At 37.2% G+C, this 15015-nt stretch overlaps 1 protein-coding gene across 14 annotated transcripts in view; it reads left to right on the top strand.

Annotated features, from left to right (window-relative positions):
- Positions 1–15015, top strand: part of BCAS3 (BCAS3 microtubule associated cell migration factor) — a 385407-nt gene that overhangs the window by 90954 nt on the left and 279438 nt on the right. For all 14 annotated transcript variants that reach the window (XR_010886230.1, XR_010886231.1, XM_067309862.1 and 11 more), the window contains exon 13: positions 1162–1255. Coding sequence is in view for 12 of the 14 variants with exons in the window: in XM_067309862.1 (XP_067165963.1) it covers positions 1162–1255 (94 nt within the window). In the remaining 2 variants the exon portion in view is untranslated. The remainder of the gene's footprint in view (positions 1–1161; positions 1256–15015) is intronic.

The following is a 15015-nucleotide window of genomic DNA, read 5'->3' as shown; positions in this document are numbered from 1 at the left end:
GACTTTTCTGGTCATTTCCCTATGTTGTGAAAACTCTCCGCGTCCTACCCTTTACTTGATTTTTAATTCACAAGGGGATATCTTATGACAGCATAGTTTCTTTAAGGGGTTTTGGTCAAGGACCTTTGTAATATTGTTATTTAACTGAGGACACTTCAAGATGGAAAAAATTCTTGTTAGCTTCATTTTTTGTAACGCAGCAGCTGCCTTCGAACACTCTCCCAATCCCCAGCACTTCTGTCATTTGGAAACCCAGTGGATACAAGCTGTAATATTCCTACATATGTGTAAACAAAACCAATGCTTTCCTTGACTGTTTTGTTTCCTCCATTTTTCCACTTGTTCGCCACGTATACTTTATATCCTCCAAAAGAAAATACTGATTTATGCAATGGTTAAATATTCCTGTCTGAAGAACTTTGAAAAATTTGAAAAACTCTATGCTACCTCTTGCTTTTCTTTGTATTACTTGGTGTATGTTGTCACTTAGAGAAAATCATTTGTCCTTTGCAGTTAAGGAACTGTGTGCACCCTTCGGTCTAATTACACCAATCCTCCTTACATTAGTTCAACTGCAAAACAAAAATCTCCTGATTAGCCGTAGGCAAGTGAGGCGCAGTCCCGCCGCCTCGCCAGGACTGGTGCCGAGGCCGGCAGAACGCGGGCTCCTGGCTGCGAAAGAGGCTGATGAATCATGGGGCCCTCTTGGTTGTGGACGCACAGCGAGGGCACGAGCCTTGCCTCAGCCAGCAACAACGAAGACCTTAAATATAGCTTCCCGTCGCACTTGCATGCAGAATCCCTTTGGAATAAGCTTCTATGCAGCTGCTCATGCTTGATATAGCAATACAGTAATAGTTTTCCAGTTTTACTTTGTTTGAATAGCATAAGTAAACAGGGAATCCTGGTATAAAATGCATAATCCTTTCAAGGTAATTGGTAGGATATTTGCACTTTTCTCACTTTTTATTTGAAAAATTTGCAGAAGGTTGTTTATGTGCATATGGATTTTTTTTTTTTTCTGGTTCACATGCAGTTATATTTCTAATTCATGCCATTGTGTATGTCCTATAAAACAAGTCCTGTCTCGGTAACTTGGTATTTTCACTTATGTTAATTTTCATTTCTTAACCTTCTTTTGTCTCCATTAATATTACGCAGGTACTTGTTAGCGAGGATTCTGATAGTGACGGTATTGTGGCCCACTTCCCGGCACATGAAAAGCCTATTTGCTGCATGGCTTTTAACCCTAGCGGTAAGTTATTTTCCTGTTTCAGTGTGATTGTCTTCATCTGGTTAACAACTATAAAATACCATAGGTGTGTGTTTTGTTCCTTTGGAGGAGCTGCAAATACTATTGTAATTCATGCAAATATCTACTTATTATTTTTATACCTTTCGACCAGTTTTGTTGAGTGTTCAATGTCATACACAGTTAATTTATCTTTTCTTGAAATTTCAAACTTAAGCAGCTTTATGCTATGGTATATGTAAGAAGAATCCGTCTACCAGTACAGATGTAGCAGAAATGCGAAGGGAGCTTATTTTGTTGGCTATCCTGATAGCCAGATATTCTGATACACAGGTATCCAGAGGATCAGTACTTTATTAAAATTTTCCTCTTCCACAAATATGAAAATAAAAATGGATCATTTCAGCGGCATTGTTTTCTAAAGTAACATGGTGCCAATGAGTGTTTTGTTGATGGGTAATTTGGAATTCGGCCCTCTTTCTTCTGAGTGAAATCAAACACTAGCTGAAAATACTTTTAAGAAACTCATCAAAAGCACCTATTGCTCTCCTTTCTCTTTATAGATGAAGAAGGATTGCAGGCAGGTGAGATTCATCCTGTTCATAATCTTATTCATTTAACAATTAACATATTTGTTTATCCTGAGGACAGCAAAAAAAACCCTCTTTTGGTTGACTGCAGTAGTGGTCAATGAGATGACCAAGGAATCACCAGCTTCCGCTTGCCTAAATTAGTGAGTTCTAAAATGTAGCAAATGCCATGCAGAGCTTGGGGATGAAGTCACATTTCAAAGAGTGAAACAGTGTGTGTCATTTATGTTTTCACATTTAGTGACCAGTTGGTCTTATTCTGACATCCCATCTGTTATGTCAGAACTCTTTAATAGTGGCATGCAGTTCAAAGCATCTTCACTGTTACTTTTTGACATAAAAAAAGCTGTACTCTCATCTGGCTTAATTTTCTTCTGATAGTTCAGAGAATTTTTGTGTAACTCTGCAATTAAGTGAGAATCAACTATGCCAATTCAAGAACAAAAATATTTTTGCTTTGTGCTCTGGTAGAAAGATAATACCTAGAGTTGAGCAATGCTAATGAACTGAAATAAATACAGCTGCTTAAATTTGAATGCCTTATAAATATTAATTAAATGCCTTCTTAAAACAATCTTTTTTGATTGTATAATTGTAAGGAAAACAATGTTTATGCAAACGCAAATTAACTTGCTATTAATTTTTTTTATTTGTAATATATATTTGAATGTTACTGGATTACTTGTCTCACAATCCAGTTCTTCCTGTTTGTGCAGGTACTAAAATTATATTCCTTTTTCTATAATGTAACAACATATTGCCTTACCTCTAATGTTGCAATAAGAAACTTAATGGGAAAATAGCTTTTTCTAAACGGTGTTATTTTTGACAGCTTGCAAGCTGTGTGCGTTAGGAGGTATTTGCAGAAGGGGATGATTCAGAGCAAGGTATTGAATCATACTGTACCTTCTGGGTTACAGACCAGCGTCAAAGCAGTTGAAAACTATAACCTCAGCTACCTACAGCATGAAATCAGCACTTAACACAGTAGTCTAGATTCTTTATTTAACATCAAGGTAGAATTTTGTTTGAAGCCAGTGTTGTAGGTGACATACACCAATGTATAATGGATTAAGGTTATTGCCAATCAGGCTGCGTCCTTTACAAAGCCGAAGAGAAACAAGAGGTGGCCTTTGGTGCTGGCTTCTTCTATTGGTTGATTATAGCAAACACACGCATTTATTCATATTTAGAAGCTGTGTCTGTGTGATGTTGTACCAAAACATAATTGACTGCTTTTGGTATGAAGACAAATAGTGAACACTGATCTGTGTTACTGAACTATTTTACTTGGTATGGCTAATCAAATAGCTTAATTTCATCATGTCTCGTCTTCCAAGTGCCCATGAGCTATGGAAGTATTCAGGTCTGCAAAAACTTAAAGGTTTGTCTAAAAAAACACCAAAACAACAGCAACAAAAAAAGCAAACCTGTGACCGCCTTCACCCCCAGCTAAAAACCCAACAAAAAACCACTGAAAACCCACTGAAAGTCAGTATCAAGAGGAAGATGGATATATACAGTTCTTGTGTAATAAACCAATAGAATTGACTACCGCAACCACTTTAAGCAGAATTTTAAAGGTATCGTATTGCCAGTAAGATACATTTTCAGGTACATTTTCTGCTCTGTTTTCATACTGAGCATGGACCTTGCTAGGGATAGGTTAATCAATTGCAATAAAATAACAATAACAAATTTAGGGATATTGTTGTAGGATATCATTTCTTTTCCTAGGAAGGGGTAGTATATTTTGCTTCATTATAGGACTTCCAGAAGAAAATTGAATGGTGAAGGCAAAAGATTCACTGATGTCAGTAAATGGCAGTCATGTTTTCCCTAATCGTTCTTTTAGAAACCGAAAAGAAATCCTTTACTGCACTTACAAGGACCAAGATATGTTAAATTATTACAGTCCTGATCAAAAGTCCATTGCAAGCAATGGCTGGACTCTTGCTGATGTGTTTTGGTTTGGTTTTTTGTTTGTTTTGTTTTTTCCCACCAGGTTAAATGATCCAAGTGGAGATCCATGCTAGGTTGTTTGGCTACCTGAGCTTGCTGTAAATGCAGCCTTTTACATTACTGCGGTACAAAGCAAAACCATGAAAGACCAAGCAGGGGTGTCTCTGCAGAGCCCTTTATTGTGCTGCGTAGGCAGGTCTGAAGTGACTTTTGTTGGCATTAGACCCAGCTTTTGTTTAAATTCAAGGCAAATCTATTGAATTTTTTTTCTTTTCTGTTTTTGAGGTATTCAAAGAAAGAATAAACTTGGCATAGAGATAGCATATATATATATATATATATATATATATATATATATATATATATAAAAGATCTATGGCCTCTCTGAAAATATGATTGGTTGCATAATAAAATAGCAAACTTTTGAAATATCATTTCTGAGTATAGTCAAGAGACACCTTACACTTTTAATGGTGCTGAACATGTCCCTGTACACATTTTCCAGGCCCTTATGATAGTAAAAGCCTGGCTTGGGTCAGTTGATTTTAGGCAGACTGTAAAAGTCTTAGTCTAAGGCCTACAGCAAATTGTGCTTAACATGAGAAAGAAGGGGAAAAAAAAACAAAAGGAGAAAAGCTGCAGTTTCTGGCAGTTTAGGTTTTCTGTGTTTTTTCCTGTGTACATCAAATACTAATTTATATTTAACTTAGTATTTTTCAGTCAGATACTAAATAAAAGAAGTTGAGGTGGTTTAGAGTCAGGGGGAAGGGGTGCTTGCTGGGTTTTGGTAGGGGAGGGAGGGTTTGCACTACAACTAAAAAAAAAAAAATTTGTGACCAGGAGTATCTCCCACAAAATCCCTTGGTTTTATGGAATTTCCAAAAGCTAGGTCCGTGCATATATTGTTATTGACGCTCCGCTTGACAACGCTCATTTTAATAGGTTAGTAAGATATGTAGCAGTTCAACGAAAATGAAAAAGAGCTGGTGCTCCTCGCCGTTTGCTGCTGACTGACTCTTTGGGAAGCAGCTGTGGAGCGCGAACTTGAGGCTTGTTCTAGTGGTAAAAAGAAAAAGTACGAGGCAGGCGCCTCCGTCTGTCCCGTTCGCCAGTTCTGTTGTGAGCGTCGGTGCCAGCGCTGCTCCTCGCCAGAGGGCACGTTTTCTGTATAATATACTTGTTCTGTTTTGGGGAACGTGCTTAATAAGCTGGATTCTCGATTCAAGTTCAGGTGACTTGACAGTGTTATTTATGCTTTGTTTTGTTTACATGTAATTGCTCAAATATTAGTATTTTTATGTCTTCCTCCCATAGGATTTTGACACAGATTTTCTGTACACTTTATCAAATGTCAAAATAATGATTTATTTATATAATGCCACATTTGTTAGTGGTTGCTTTTGGGACTTGCATGAAAATAAGATCCCTCTTCTGAAGTACTGTTGTTTTGATTTTAGACATCTAATTTTGAATAAAATAAATGTTGTTATAGCAATAATTCAGCATTGCCAAGTGCCATGGAAAAAAAATGCCACATATTAACAATAAAGAGATCTGATTTTGGAGTATATATTAGATTAAAAAGTAATATTAATAAGTAGTATGGCGTTTCTTTCATGCCACAGAGTTGATCTGTATAGAACCACTGTCTTCATGCATGTCTTATGGGATGTGAAGGAACTCTAGGAGGCATTTCTGTGTTTGCTTTTACTTTTTCATCATAAAAAAAATCTCTGGCTCTTATAATCACTTAGATGGTCATTTAGAAAACCAGTTGTGACTGACAGATACTGCAGCAATTGCTTTGTGTGCCTGCAGAATCTCAAGTACCTTTGAAAAGTCTCAACTCTTCCCCGTGTTCAGCTTATGCAGGCACGTTAAGTCTGTATGCCACAACTCCTACTCATGTCGTGACTGATGCACCACGATACATGGCAAGGGGACTTGCGTATAAGGGGAAGCAGCTGTGGGGCCCCTGGTAATGGTGATGGCCAGAAGTGGGGTCCTGCTGGCAGAATAATTCATGCAGCTTGGAAATGGCCGACAACCCAGCTGAATTTGGCCGGGAGAGCAGGCTAGCAGACTGGGCACGGCAGCTCTGCGCAGCCTTTTGAATGGCAAGCGCTGGATGTCTTGCAGTTGTAGTGCTGTTTGCCAGTTGATTGGGAGAAGAATATTATTTCTTCAACCTAATCCAAAGGGATCCAATTGTAAGAAGAAAGTCACATCTCTTAAGCATATAGAGACCACTGTGAGAGAAATGAGCTGCATTCAGAGACGATGTAGTTCACATTTGAATAGCCACATGACTGTCCGGGAGGCGCAGCTGCTGCGGGCAGAGCGGGAGTGCCGTGGCCACCCTTGGATTTTGAAGGGGATTTTTGAACAGAGGATGAAAGCCTTTAACTTTCAGGTTAAGATGAGAATAAATAGTGCACGGAAATGAAGTAATATTAATAGAGTGGGGACACTGTATGTAGAGGACAACATAGTCTTCATTCTGTCCACCGTTTCTTGTAGCTATGATTTGGCCTTTTCCCTGCTAGGAATATAAGATATTTAGAAATGTCAGTTCTGTTCAGCCAGTAACAATTTTCTGTTATATTATATAAAGCAACAATACTGACACTAAGCTATGTATTTATTATGGTTGAATATTTAACAGAATTAGAATGAGGTCAGGATAAGAATTCTTACAAGACTTTTTTTGATGTTAGAATTTTTCTTCTGTCAATGTAATGTTATTATGCAAGAACTTTTCATTAGGGAGGGGTTAAGCTTTAAACTGCCTTTTTTAATCATATATGTACATATATGTATTTATTTAAACAGGTACAAACACTTTAAAGAATGTCATAGTCATTGTAGTATCATGGAAGAATCCTGTCTGCTACGTAATGTAAATTGACACGAGCTTATTATGTAAACTCTGGATGAAGGTACCCTGGACTAAATTTTGGAAGGTCACAAATAGAAGGAATACACCATGGGGGTTATTTAATTTAAGATGTTTACAAAAAAGCCTCCAAGGTTTTAATGTGTTGATGATAGCCTGCCAGGGATTATAAGTGTATGCAGGGTTTGAAATGGGAAGAGGAAATGGGGAGCGGGAAGGGAGAGGATTAAATGTTACCAATTAGAATCAGTTGCTCAATGATAAACTAGATTAGTCTAAACTAGAGAGTGTCTAGACTGGAGACTGAAGGAACCGTACAAACATCCTCATTTTTCATTATGTTGTATTATTAGACATTGTAATTTAGAAAGGAGAAAAAAGCCTCACCAATTCTGATGTCAGCCATAGTCCATTAAAACTAATTCACTTTGTTCCATCTTCCGTCCTAGGCATCGAGATGATTGCCTTTAACAACAGTCACTAGTAATAAACATGCTAGGCTACACAGACCGCTGGCGTGACCTGTTATGGAAATTTCTGTATGCTATTTAAAAATTTTAGTTTTCTTCTATTCCTTTCAGTATAAGTGTTCCCTGTTTTACTCGTACTTTCATGTGGTTAAGCCTTTGGTTAAGCCTTAGGACCCTAGTGAAGTGCTTGATGTATATCAGAACTGAGATGGTACTGGGAATTAAGACGTGGATGCGATTTGGGAGGCCCTACGCCTGCTTCCTCTCTTTTTTTTTTTTCCCCCAACTATCTCTATATAAAGTTCCAAAGCAATATATTATTTGGAAATTCTTGATCAAAATTTCCAGATGTTTAAAAGAAGTGGTTGATTTTTATGAGACTATTCCCCCTGCCACTCCATGAAAAGGGGGGGGGGGGGGAAGAAGAAAGAAAAGAAAGGAAACTATCTTTTGTTTTGGAGGGCTGTGAGATGGTATTTCTCATCTTTTCACATACTAAACCTGAAAATTGAAAAGGGGACATTTGTTACATATTTGAAAAACACACTAGGGTGCTTTGTCTTATCTTTTTGCAAGATATAATTCTGTATTATTTTTCTTTGTATTTAAGGAATGTATTCCAAAATAAATAGGAAATGCTACTTTTTTATTCTAATTTTTTATCTGATTCTTCATTTATGTCTACAATTTTAAAGGTATGTGACCTCTGTTTACCATTTCTAAATGGATTTTTTTCAAGTATGTTCAGGTTCCTGATTCTATGCCTAATTGATATGAGTAATCCTATGAATTTTTGCAAGTTATTTTCATTGATTGTATAAAGATGTATTTACAAAGTAATGCTTTTGTTCTTAGAGGTAATTCAGTAAGTTTTGGAAAGTCTATAGACTAGCACAAGCTTAATGTTTCATTCCCCTGTATCTAGTTCTTTCATATGATTTTGTAAACGCATTGTTTCAAAAATATTAACCATTTGGTCATGGGATATGTTAAAATGGTCTCTGGATTGACACACATGCAAACATGAATTTATACATACAAAAATAATTTCTGTTCCTTTTGTTTGTGAGGAAGACTGAGCGATTGTGGAGAGATTACACAAATGCTGTCCATTGGCAGTACATGCTCTAATGAGAAACCACCAGCAGATAGTTTGCCGTTGTTTGCAGACCGCATCTCAAAGGAAAAGTTAAAAATACGGTAAAATTTACATGACAGAATAACACTGCAAAATGAACTCGAGAGTGAACGCTGCTTGGCTGAGTGGCTGGCATGCAGGCTGTGGTGTATGGCTTCTATTCATAGAAGTGAAATTAAAGGATGCAGTTAAACACGGTTGTGAAACGGCCAGTCCAACAGCTGCGTTTAGTTTGTTTTTCAATTTCTCATTGCCTTTCTTGTTTATTAGCTGTGACTCTGAGGTCAGAATTAAAACAAATATTTTAATGGCAGCATTTATGATGTTGGCAGGGAGCACTGTGGCTTAGCGCTGCGATGTGGACGGGACTCGCTATGGGCGGTGTGAGGTCGTCCCTTCCGCCTCCGAGCGGAGTCCCCGTTGGTGCCACTTGTCAAAGTATGGTGTCTGTAAATCACACAACGGAGAAGCATCACAGCATCTGCTTTGTAGTTGGGTTAGCAAACTGGACATGCCTAAAGGATCTCCAGTTTTAGGAGGCCAAAAGGGAGGATCCTTTTATAGCTTTTTTTTTTTAAAAAAACATGTTAAAACTAACAAAATTCTTCTGTTCATTTTGACAGATCTAAGGTATAAGGGCCTTTATGAACTGTGATAATTAAAACCAACTTGTGTGTAAATTATACACGTCTATTCATACGATAGAAATTGTTATACACACTTTTAAGAGTAATTTTAGAGTGTATGGGGCTATAGTTTTATTTTAGTAAATTGTCTTAACTTTGCCACATTTAAAAACAAATTATAGACATTTTATTTGTGCTAAAGTTGAATATTAGTTGCTAAATACACTGTTGTCCACACTTAGGCAAGTTCTGTAAAACCATAGGTAATGCAGTAAAAATAGAATCCATAAGGAAGGAAATAAGAGCAATGTTTTAGAAATCAGTTCCAGGCAGATAGATCTTTATATTATATCTATCATTTCTATCAGCCACATTTTATGATAAACTGTAAGTTTCCCCTCCATTCTCTAGGAAGACAGAAAATTTTATAGACATGCCAAGTTTAATTAAGTTTTATAAACAGTGAAGCTAAAAGCCTTTTTCTTATTATAACTTTTTATTTAAATATGGAATGTATATATTTTCACTGTAAAGTCATATCTTAGTATTTCTGAAGAAGGTAAGTAGAAAATAATTTGAATTTTGAAAATTACATAGATTAAGAGACTTAATACAGACTGCACAGCAATGCAAGCTACAAAATTTTTCACCTTTTTCCTCATATTAAGACTCTAAATGATGCTGGGCTGCTAAATGTGACAGGAAACAGTTGGTTTAGCTAGACCAGCTGCTCATCTTGCTGTAGCAAATGTTATCCACGAGCCTGGAAATAACCAAAACCCTCACCCTCTAATTCTGGCAGTTTTTTTTTTTTTAATGTAAAAATATATTGCACACAGTAGTATCTTTTGTCTACAAAATTTGTTTTATGTGGGACAGAATTTTTGAGAAGGTTATCTGAAAAAGGAACTTTTCTCAGTATTTATATTGTGTTGTGGCTAACGCATTTTGGATTTTGTTTATTTGGTGTGGTTTAGGGTCTTAAAATTAGGATTTTTTAGTATTTATAGAAATATGAAGTACAAAGATGAATATTCTTTTTCAGTTTAGCTTGAGTTAGTGTTTGGACTAGATTTAACACAAGAAATAAATGTGTGTTTTACCCCAAGACTCCCTTTTCCTAAAGATATTGAAAAAGAGATCGTATTTGAATCATACGTTGGGTGCAGTTCATAAATAAGAAATGTTGATTTTCTGTGCTTGAGACATTAATTTTAATAAAAAGTTTAGGTTTTGATTAAAATCAAGTTTTAAACTGGAAATCATGCATTTAGTGATGATAAAAACTTTTCTCTCCTATTTTTGACTGCCTAAGAGAGTGCATATCAGTTAGAGACTTTTATCACTGATATCTAGATGAAGTATGTTTTCTAACATTAAAGTTTTTAGCTAACAAGTGTGCGATCAGGCTTATTTTGTCTAGGAAAATATCGTACAATCCAGCTGTAGGTATTGCCCACAAAATTTACTGTGTGTCAAAACTATTGATCATTGCACAGGTTAATCGTGTTTTTTAGCAAGCTTTTCTTAGGACATATGAATGATAGCTGTGGTTTATAGGTTAAATTTCAGATGGTTGGTGACAGTTTTAATGAACACTTTAAAGTCGTATTCATTTTATTGTCTCTAACATAATTTCATTCTGTGCAATTCACTAGTTAATGGATAGTCTGTTCATTTATCTAGTGCATGGGTCAATAAGTTTCTTTCTCTTCCCCCACAGAGGGGAGGAAGGGCCAGATCCTGTGTTTCTGGCAGAGGAAGGTATGTTTTATACCGTCTGCTCTCCCTGACACCCGCCTGGTGGAATCGCACTTCCCGCCGCAGTCCCCCGGCTCTCCCAGCCTGGGCTCTCCCCTCCCAGGCAGCACTGACCGGTTTTTGACAAATACTGGCTTTTTATGACCAAAGGGAAGTTGCTGCCTCCTTTCTTGTATTTTCCACTCGTATATCCCTTGGCATATGGTGGCAGAAGGAGAATTTTCTTTGAAAATTAGGTAAAAACGTCCTTTGCAGGCTGTTGCAGTTCATCTGGGTGTTTTAGTAGCGCATGTTCTCTCGGTCAGGGCTGTGGTGGAGTCGGTGGCGGTAAGACGAGAAGAGAATGTACTTCATAAAACGGAGAAATCTCCACGCTTTCTGGCCGCTGGATCTGCGCAGCAGTTCTGTAAGTGGGTGTTAGGGTGAATGACCTCGGTGTCTGAAGTAAAATCCCCCGCCTCCAGTTGAACTCTGGTAGCATTTTTCCAGGCAGTGTGCTGTGTTTCTGCCAGGTTACTGAGATATTTGCCTCTCAGCCCTTATAGAAATTTGAGACAGTTAATTTTTGTTCTTAAAGCTGGCAGCATTCCTTATGAACATTTAGAGGGCTGCCAGCTATCCACTGTGGCAACTAATCACACAGCTATATTTCCTTTGATTTAATGTATTGTTCTGTGCCAGTGACTTGGGCTAGTCTTACACAAGCAAAGAACAATTTCTGGCTTATCCTGGGAAACAGAGCCTGGCTATCCTTTGCTCAGGACACAGTGTATAAATCAGACCTTTGCAGAATAACGCACTTGTCTGTCCTTTTTAACTGTTAGACCGAAGAGTACATTGCAAGCTTTATACAAATTATTACAATGCTCTTTGGTCACAGGTCTCAAGGATGCTAATGTGCAAATAAGTGAAAAAGTGAAACGTGAAAAAGTGACTATGTGTCATTATCACAATTATAAGTTATAAAGAGAAGTGAGGCATAGAGCAGTCAGCCCTAAACTTTAGATATGTCCACTAATTTTGAGTGCCTCAAATTTCAAATGTCTAGCTTGATTTTTAGACGACGCTAGGACATCTACTATGTTCTGCCTGACTTCAGTGGGACCTGCAGCACTCTTTTCCTCTGCAGTTACATTTTCTCTAGAAGTCTCCAGTTATGCACACCGATTTAGTGAATAATTTTGGAAGTTAAGCTGAGCTACCCAGGGCCATACTGAGACTGGAAAACAGGAAATAGTAATTAGGTCTTAATTCCTTTTTTCCACCAATGATGATTTGCAGTGTAGGATCTGAAGTGTTCATAACCTTATGTTTTCCATACTGATTTTCTAAGGTCTGTTCTGCCAGGGTTTTCAGACGAGGTGGTCGAGTCGCTGCAGGGCTCTGTAGTTATAGCGGGCTGCCGTTCAGATGCATGCACCTTCCCCTTTTTCTGTTTCCGTGTATGGCGCGTTTGGCACAGCCTTTGGCACGAATTCCTCCAAAAACCCTGTAGTTGCACAGTAACTGTAATAGTACAAGCCAGTAACTTATTACAGGGACTGCAGGACCTCCCAGTTTCAGATTTGTACTTTTGCTGTTAGTCTGGGACTAGCCAATTTGAACTTGGATATAAAGTTAGAAACTGCCGATGAGCAGCAGTGCTTAGATTTCTTGCTCTTATTCCTTGTTACTGGGAGCATACTTACAAATGTATCTATTACTTGGATTTGTTTTAGGAATTGAGTTAAGAGTAGAACCTTATACACCTATTAGAAGTTTTTTAAAGCTTAATCTATCATTACTGTTGTTACAAGATTTGTGCCTTGTTTATCCAATTATGGCTGGAGAGGGAAGGCCTTGTGCCAAGAACTCTGTCTACAAAAAATCCAGTAGGTGGCTGTGGGTACCCAGGAAAGATGAGAATTATTCTCTATTTGAATCTTTTTAGAGGTTGTGCTTCAATTGCTGATTTGTTAAAGCAGGTAACTGGACTTACAGCCTCTGAAAAGGACTTTTTATGGCAAAAGCTGAGTGGTCATCTTCTGTAGCACAGGGTGTTTCAGTAAAAGCTTTTTGACACAGGTCTTAAATGTATCCGTAGAAGTATTTGCAGCTACAGGATTCTGTCATGGCTTCCTACCATTTTAAGGGGAGCAGTAGAAGCAATATTTTTCAATACAAGCCCTTAAGTAGGAACTGGAAGTATTATAATTAAGCAGAACATTACAGTATCAGTCGGTAAGTACTCCTTCAATTTGACAGGAGCACCAACATTTAAGTTGATGGGACGGGGGGAGGTATGTTCTCGTATATGTAAGCCTCAGTGCACAGAAGTGTAAATTCATAGAGCTGCCTTGCATGCTTAGGCTGGGGTGTGTTCTTGGTCCAAGATAGCTTCCATGGAAGATAGGAAAGTCATAGGGAGCAGGACTTGATTGTTACTGAGTTAAGGACAAGATTATTTGTGAAGAAAGATTCCAGAGAAATAGGTTTTGAGAAGAAGAAAGGAGTTCTCAGCAAACAGGAAGAGGGAGACTTTTCAGACTGTGGTGGCTGATGGAGCGAATAGTGGCGTGATTCCAGCCGTGCAAGGAAAAGGGGATAGAAAAGACGACTGCAAACAGTGCAGAGAACAAAGAGCAGAAGTTGAAGCTATTGGTAGGATGTAAGTCCAATTTATTAGAGGAGGAGAGGTTAAGAAGAATATAGATATGTTGAAAATCAACTGTAAGAACTTCAAACTTTTGCAATATTAGGGAGTGAAACCTAACTTTAGGTAAATTGAGAGATTGAGTTGTCACTTGTTCAAGGTCACAGAGTAACTCAGTGACAGAGAAAACATAACATAGGATCTCTGATTCTTAATCCATTGCTGTAACCAGTAAATGACACGTCAAGTCCAGTTCTTTTTTTAACTTTGATTTTGTTGTTAATTATGGTAATTTTCATGTCAGACAGAGAAACTTTCAAAATAAGAAATTCAAATAGTTAAAAAAGGAGTAAAAAGTGCCGATGTTTTATAAGTATCTTTTTTTCCCTTTAAATGTAATGAATGATTGATCTGCTTTCCAAAAGTGTTACTCCTGACAGCTTAGCAGCTGAGAGCTGTGAAGTTCAACACATCTAAATTTTAAGTAATTACGCTTCCTTGGCTACAAAAGAGCTTTTTCATCCATTAATAACAAGAAAATTAATGTTGGACTAGCAGTAAAACAGATTAAACTGTATACCCCTTTGGATGCCTGACTGCACCTTTAACGGACCTGAAATTCCTCTGATTATTTAAATGCTCTATATTGAAATGTGATGGTGGCCTTGAGTTAATAGTTAAAGAGGTTTAAATTGGAATGTCTCTGCAGAAGTTTTTCCCATTGATCAGAGCAAGTGGGCAGAAAAATACCTTATTTGATTGTTGGGAAGCATTGATGGTGCCTCACAGATTAAATGAAAATCTTTTTCTTTCTCCTTTTACTAAGTAAGGTGTAAAATCTGACTTTTACTAGTCATACAGATTAGTTAATGTTTGGAGAGGTCTTTTATAATGAAAAGCACTTTTTACAATTCTAGCACTGATATGGCTCCAGCCAGCTTCTCATCTGTGCTTGGACATTTATCACGACTGCAACTTTCTTCTCAAGCTTGTGTGATTAATCTTATTTTTGATCATCACCTCCAGGATGTGTCATCTAGAGTAAAATGAGCTTGAGTTCCTTAATGACCAAAAAATTCTTTGCTTTTTCTCTGTTTATTTTGACTTTCAATTTTCATCTGGAATTGAGGCCTTTCAAGACAAATGTATTAAAAATAATGTAATGACATTATAAGTGATGAATTGCAATTGCAAAGATTGTGTCTGTCTATTTGGCATGTACTGTATATCCTGGGGCAGAAGGTGAGAAATAATTTATGATCTATAGCTTGCTTTATGGTTTGTTTGTGAAGGAAAAGTGTTAACAGTGGAATTTTTAGCAGCTAATATGTAAACGAGGACTTAGCAGAGAGAAGAAAAGTTAGTCTATTTTGACACAAAGTATGGTTTGAACGATGGCAAACAAATTGCCTTATGATTGTGTTTAGCCAGGTTGACACAAATGAGAATGCCTTCCTTGTAAAATTATTTCAATGCAGTTTTCTTCTGTATTTTTTGAAATTCCATTTGTGTATTTACTTTTATCTTTTTTCTTCTCCTTAAAACTAGAGCATTTTCTACCTGAAGGTGGAAGACTTTAGGTTATTATGTAAATAAAGAGAGGGGGAGTTCTTGGCTTATTTAAGTTCTCTATTAAAGAATTAGTGCATTTCAGATAGCCATGATTTAGATAAGTATTGTTTAAAAAT

The sequence above is a fragment of the Apteryx mantelli genome, chromosome 22 (genome assembly GCF_036417845.1).
Source record: "Apteryx mantelli isolate bAptMan1 chromosome 22, bAptMan1.hap1, whole genome shotgun sequence".
Classification (NCBI taxonomy): Eukaryota; Metazoa; Chordata; class Aves; order Apterygiformes; family Apterygidae; genus Apteryx; species Apteryx mantelli.
This window is presented reverse-complemented; position numbering and strand designations above follow the sequence as displayed.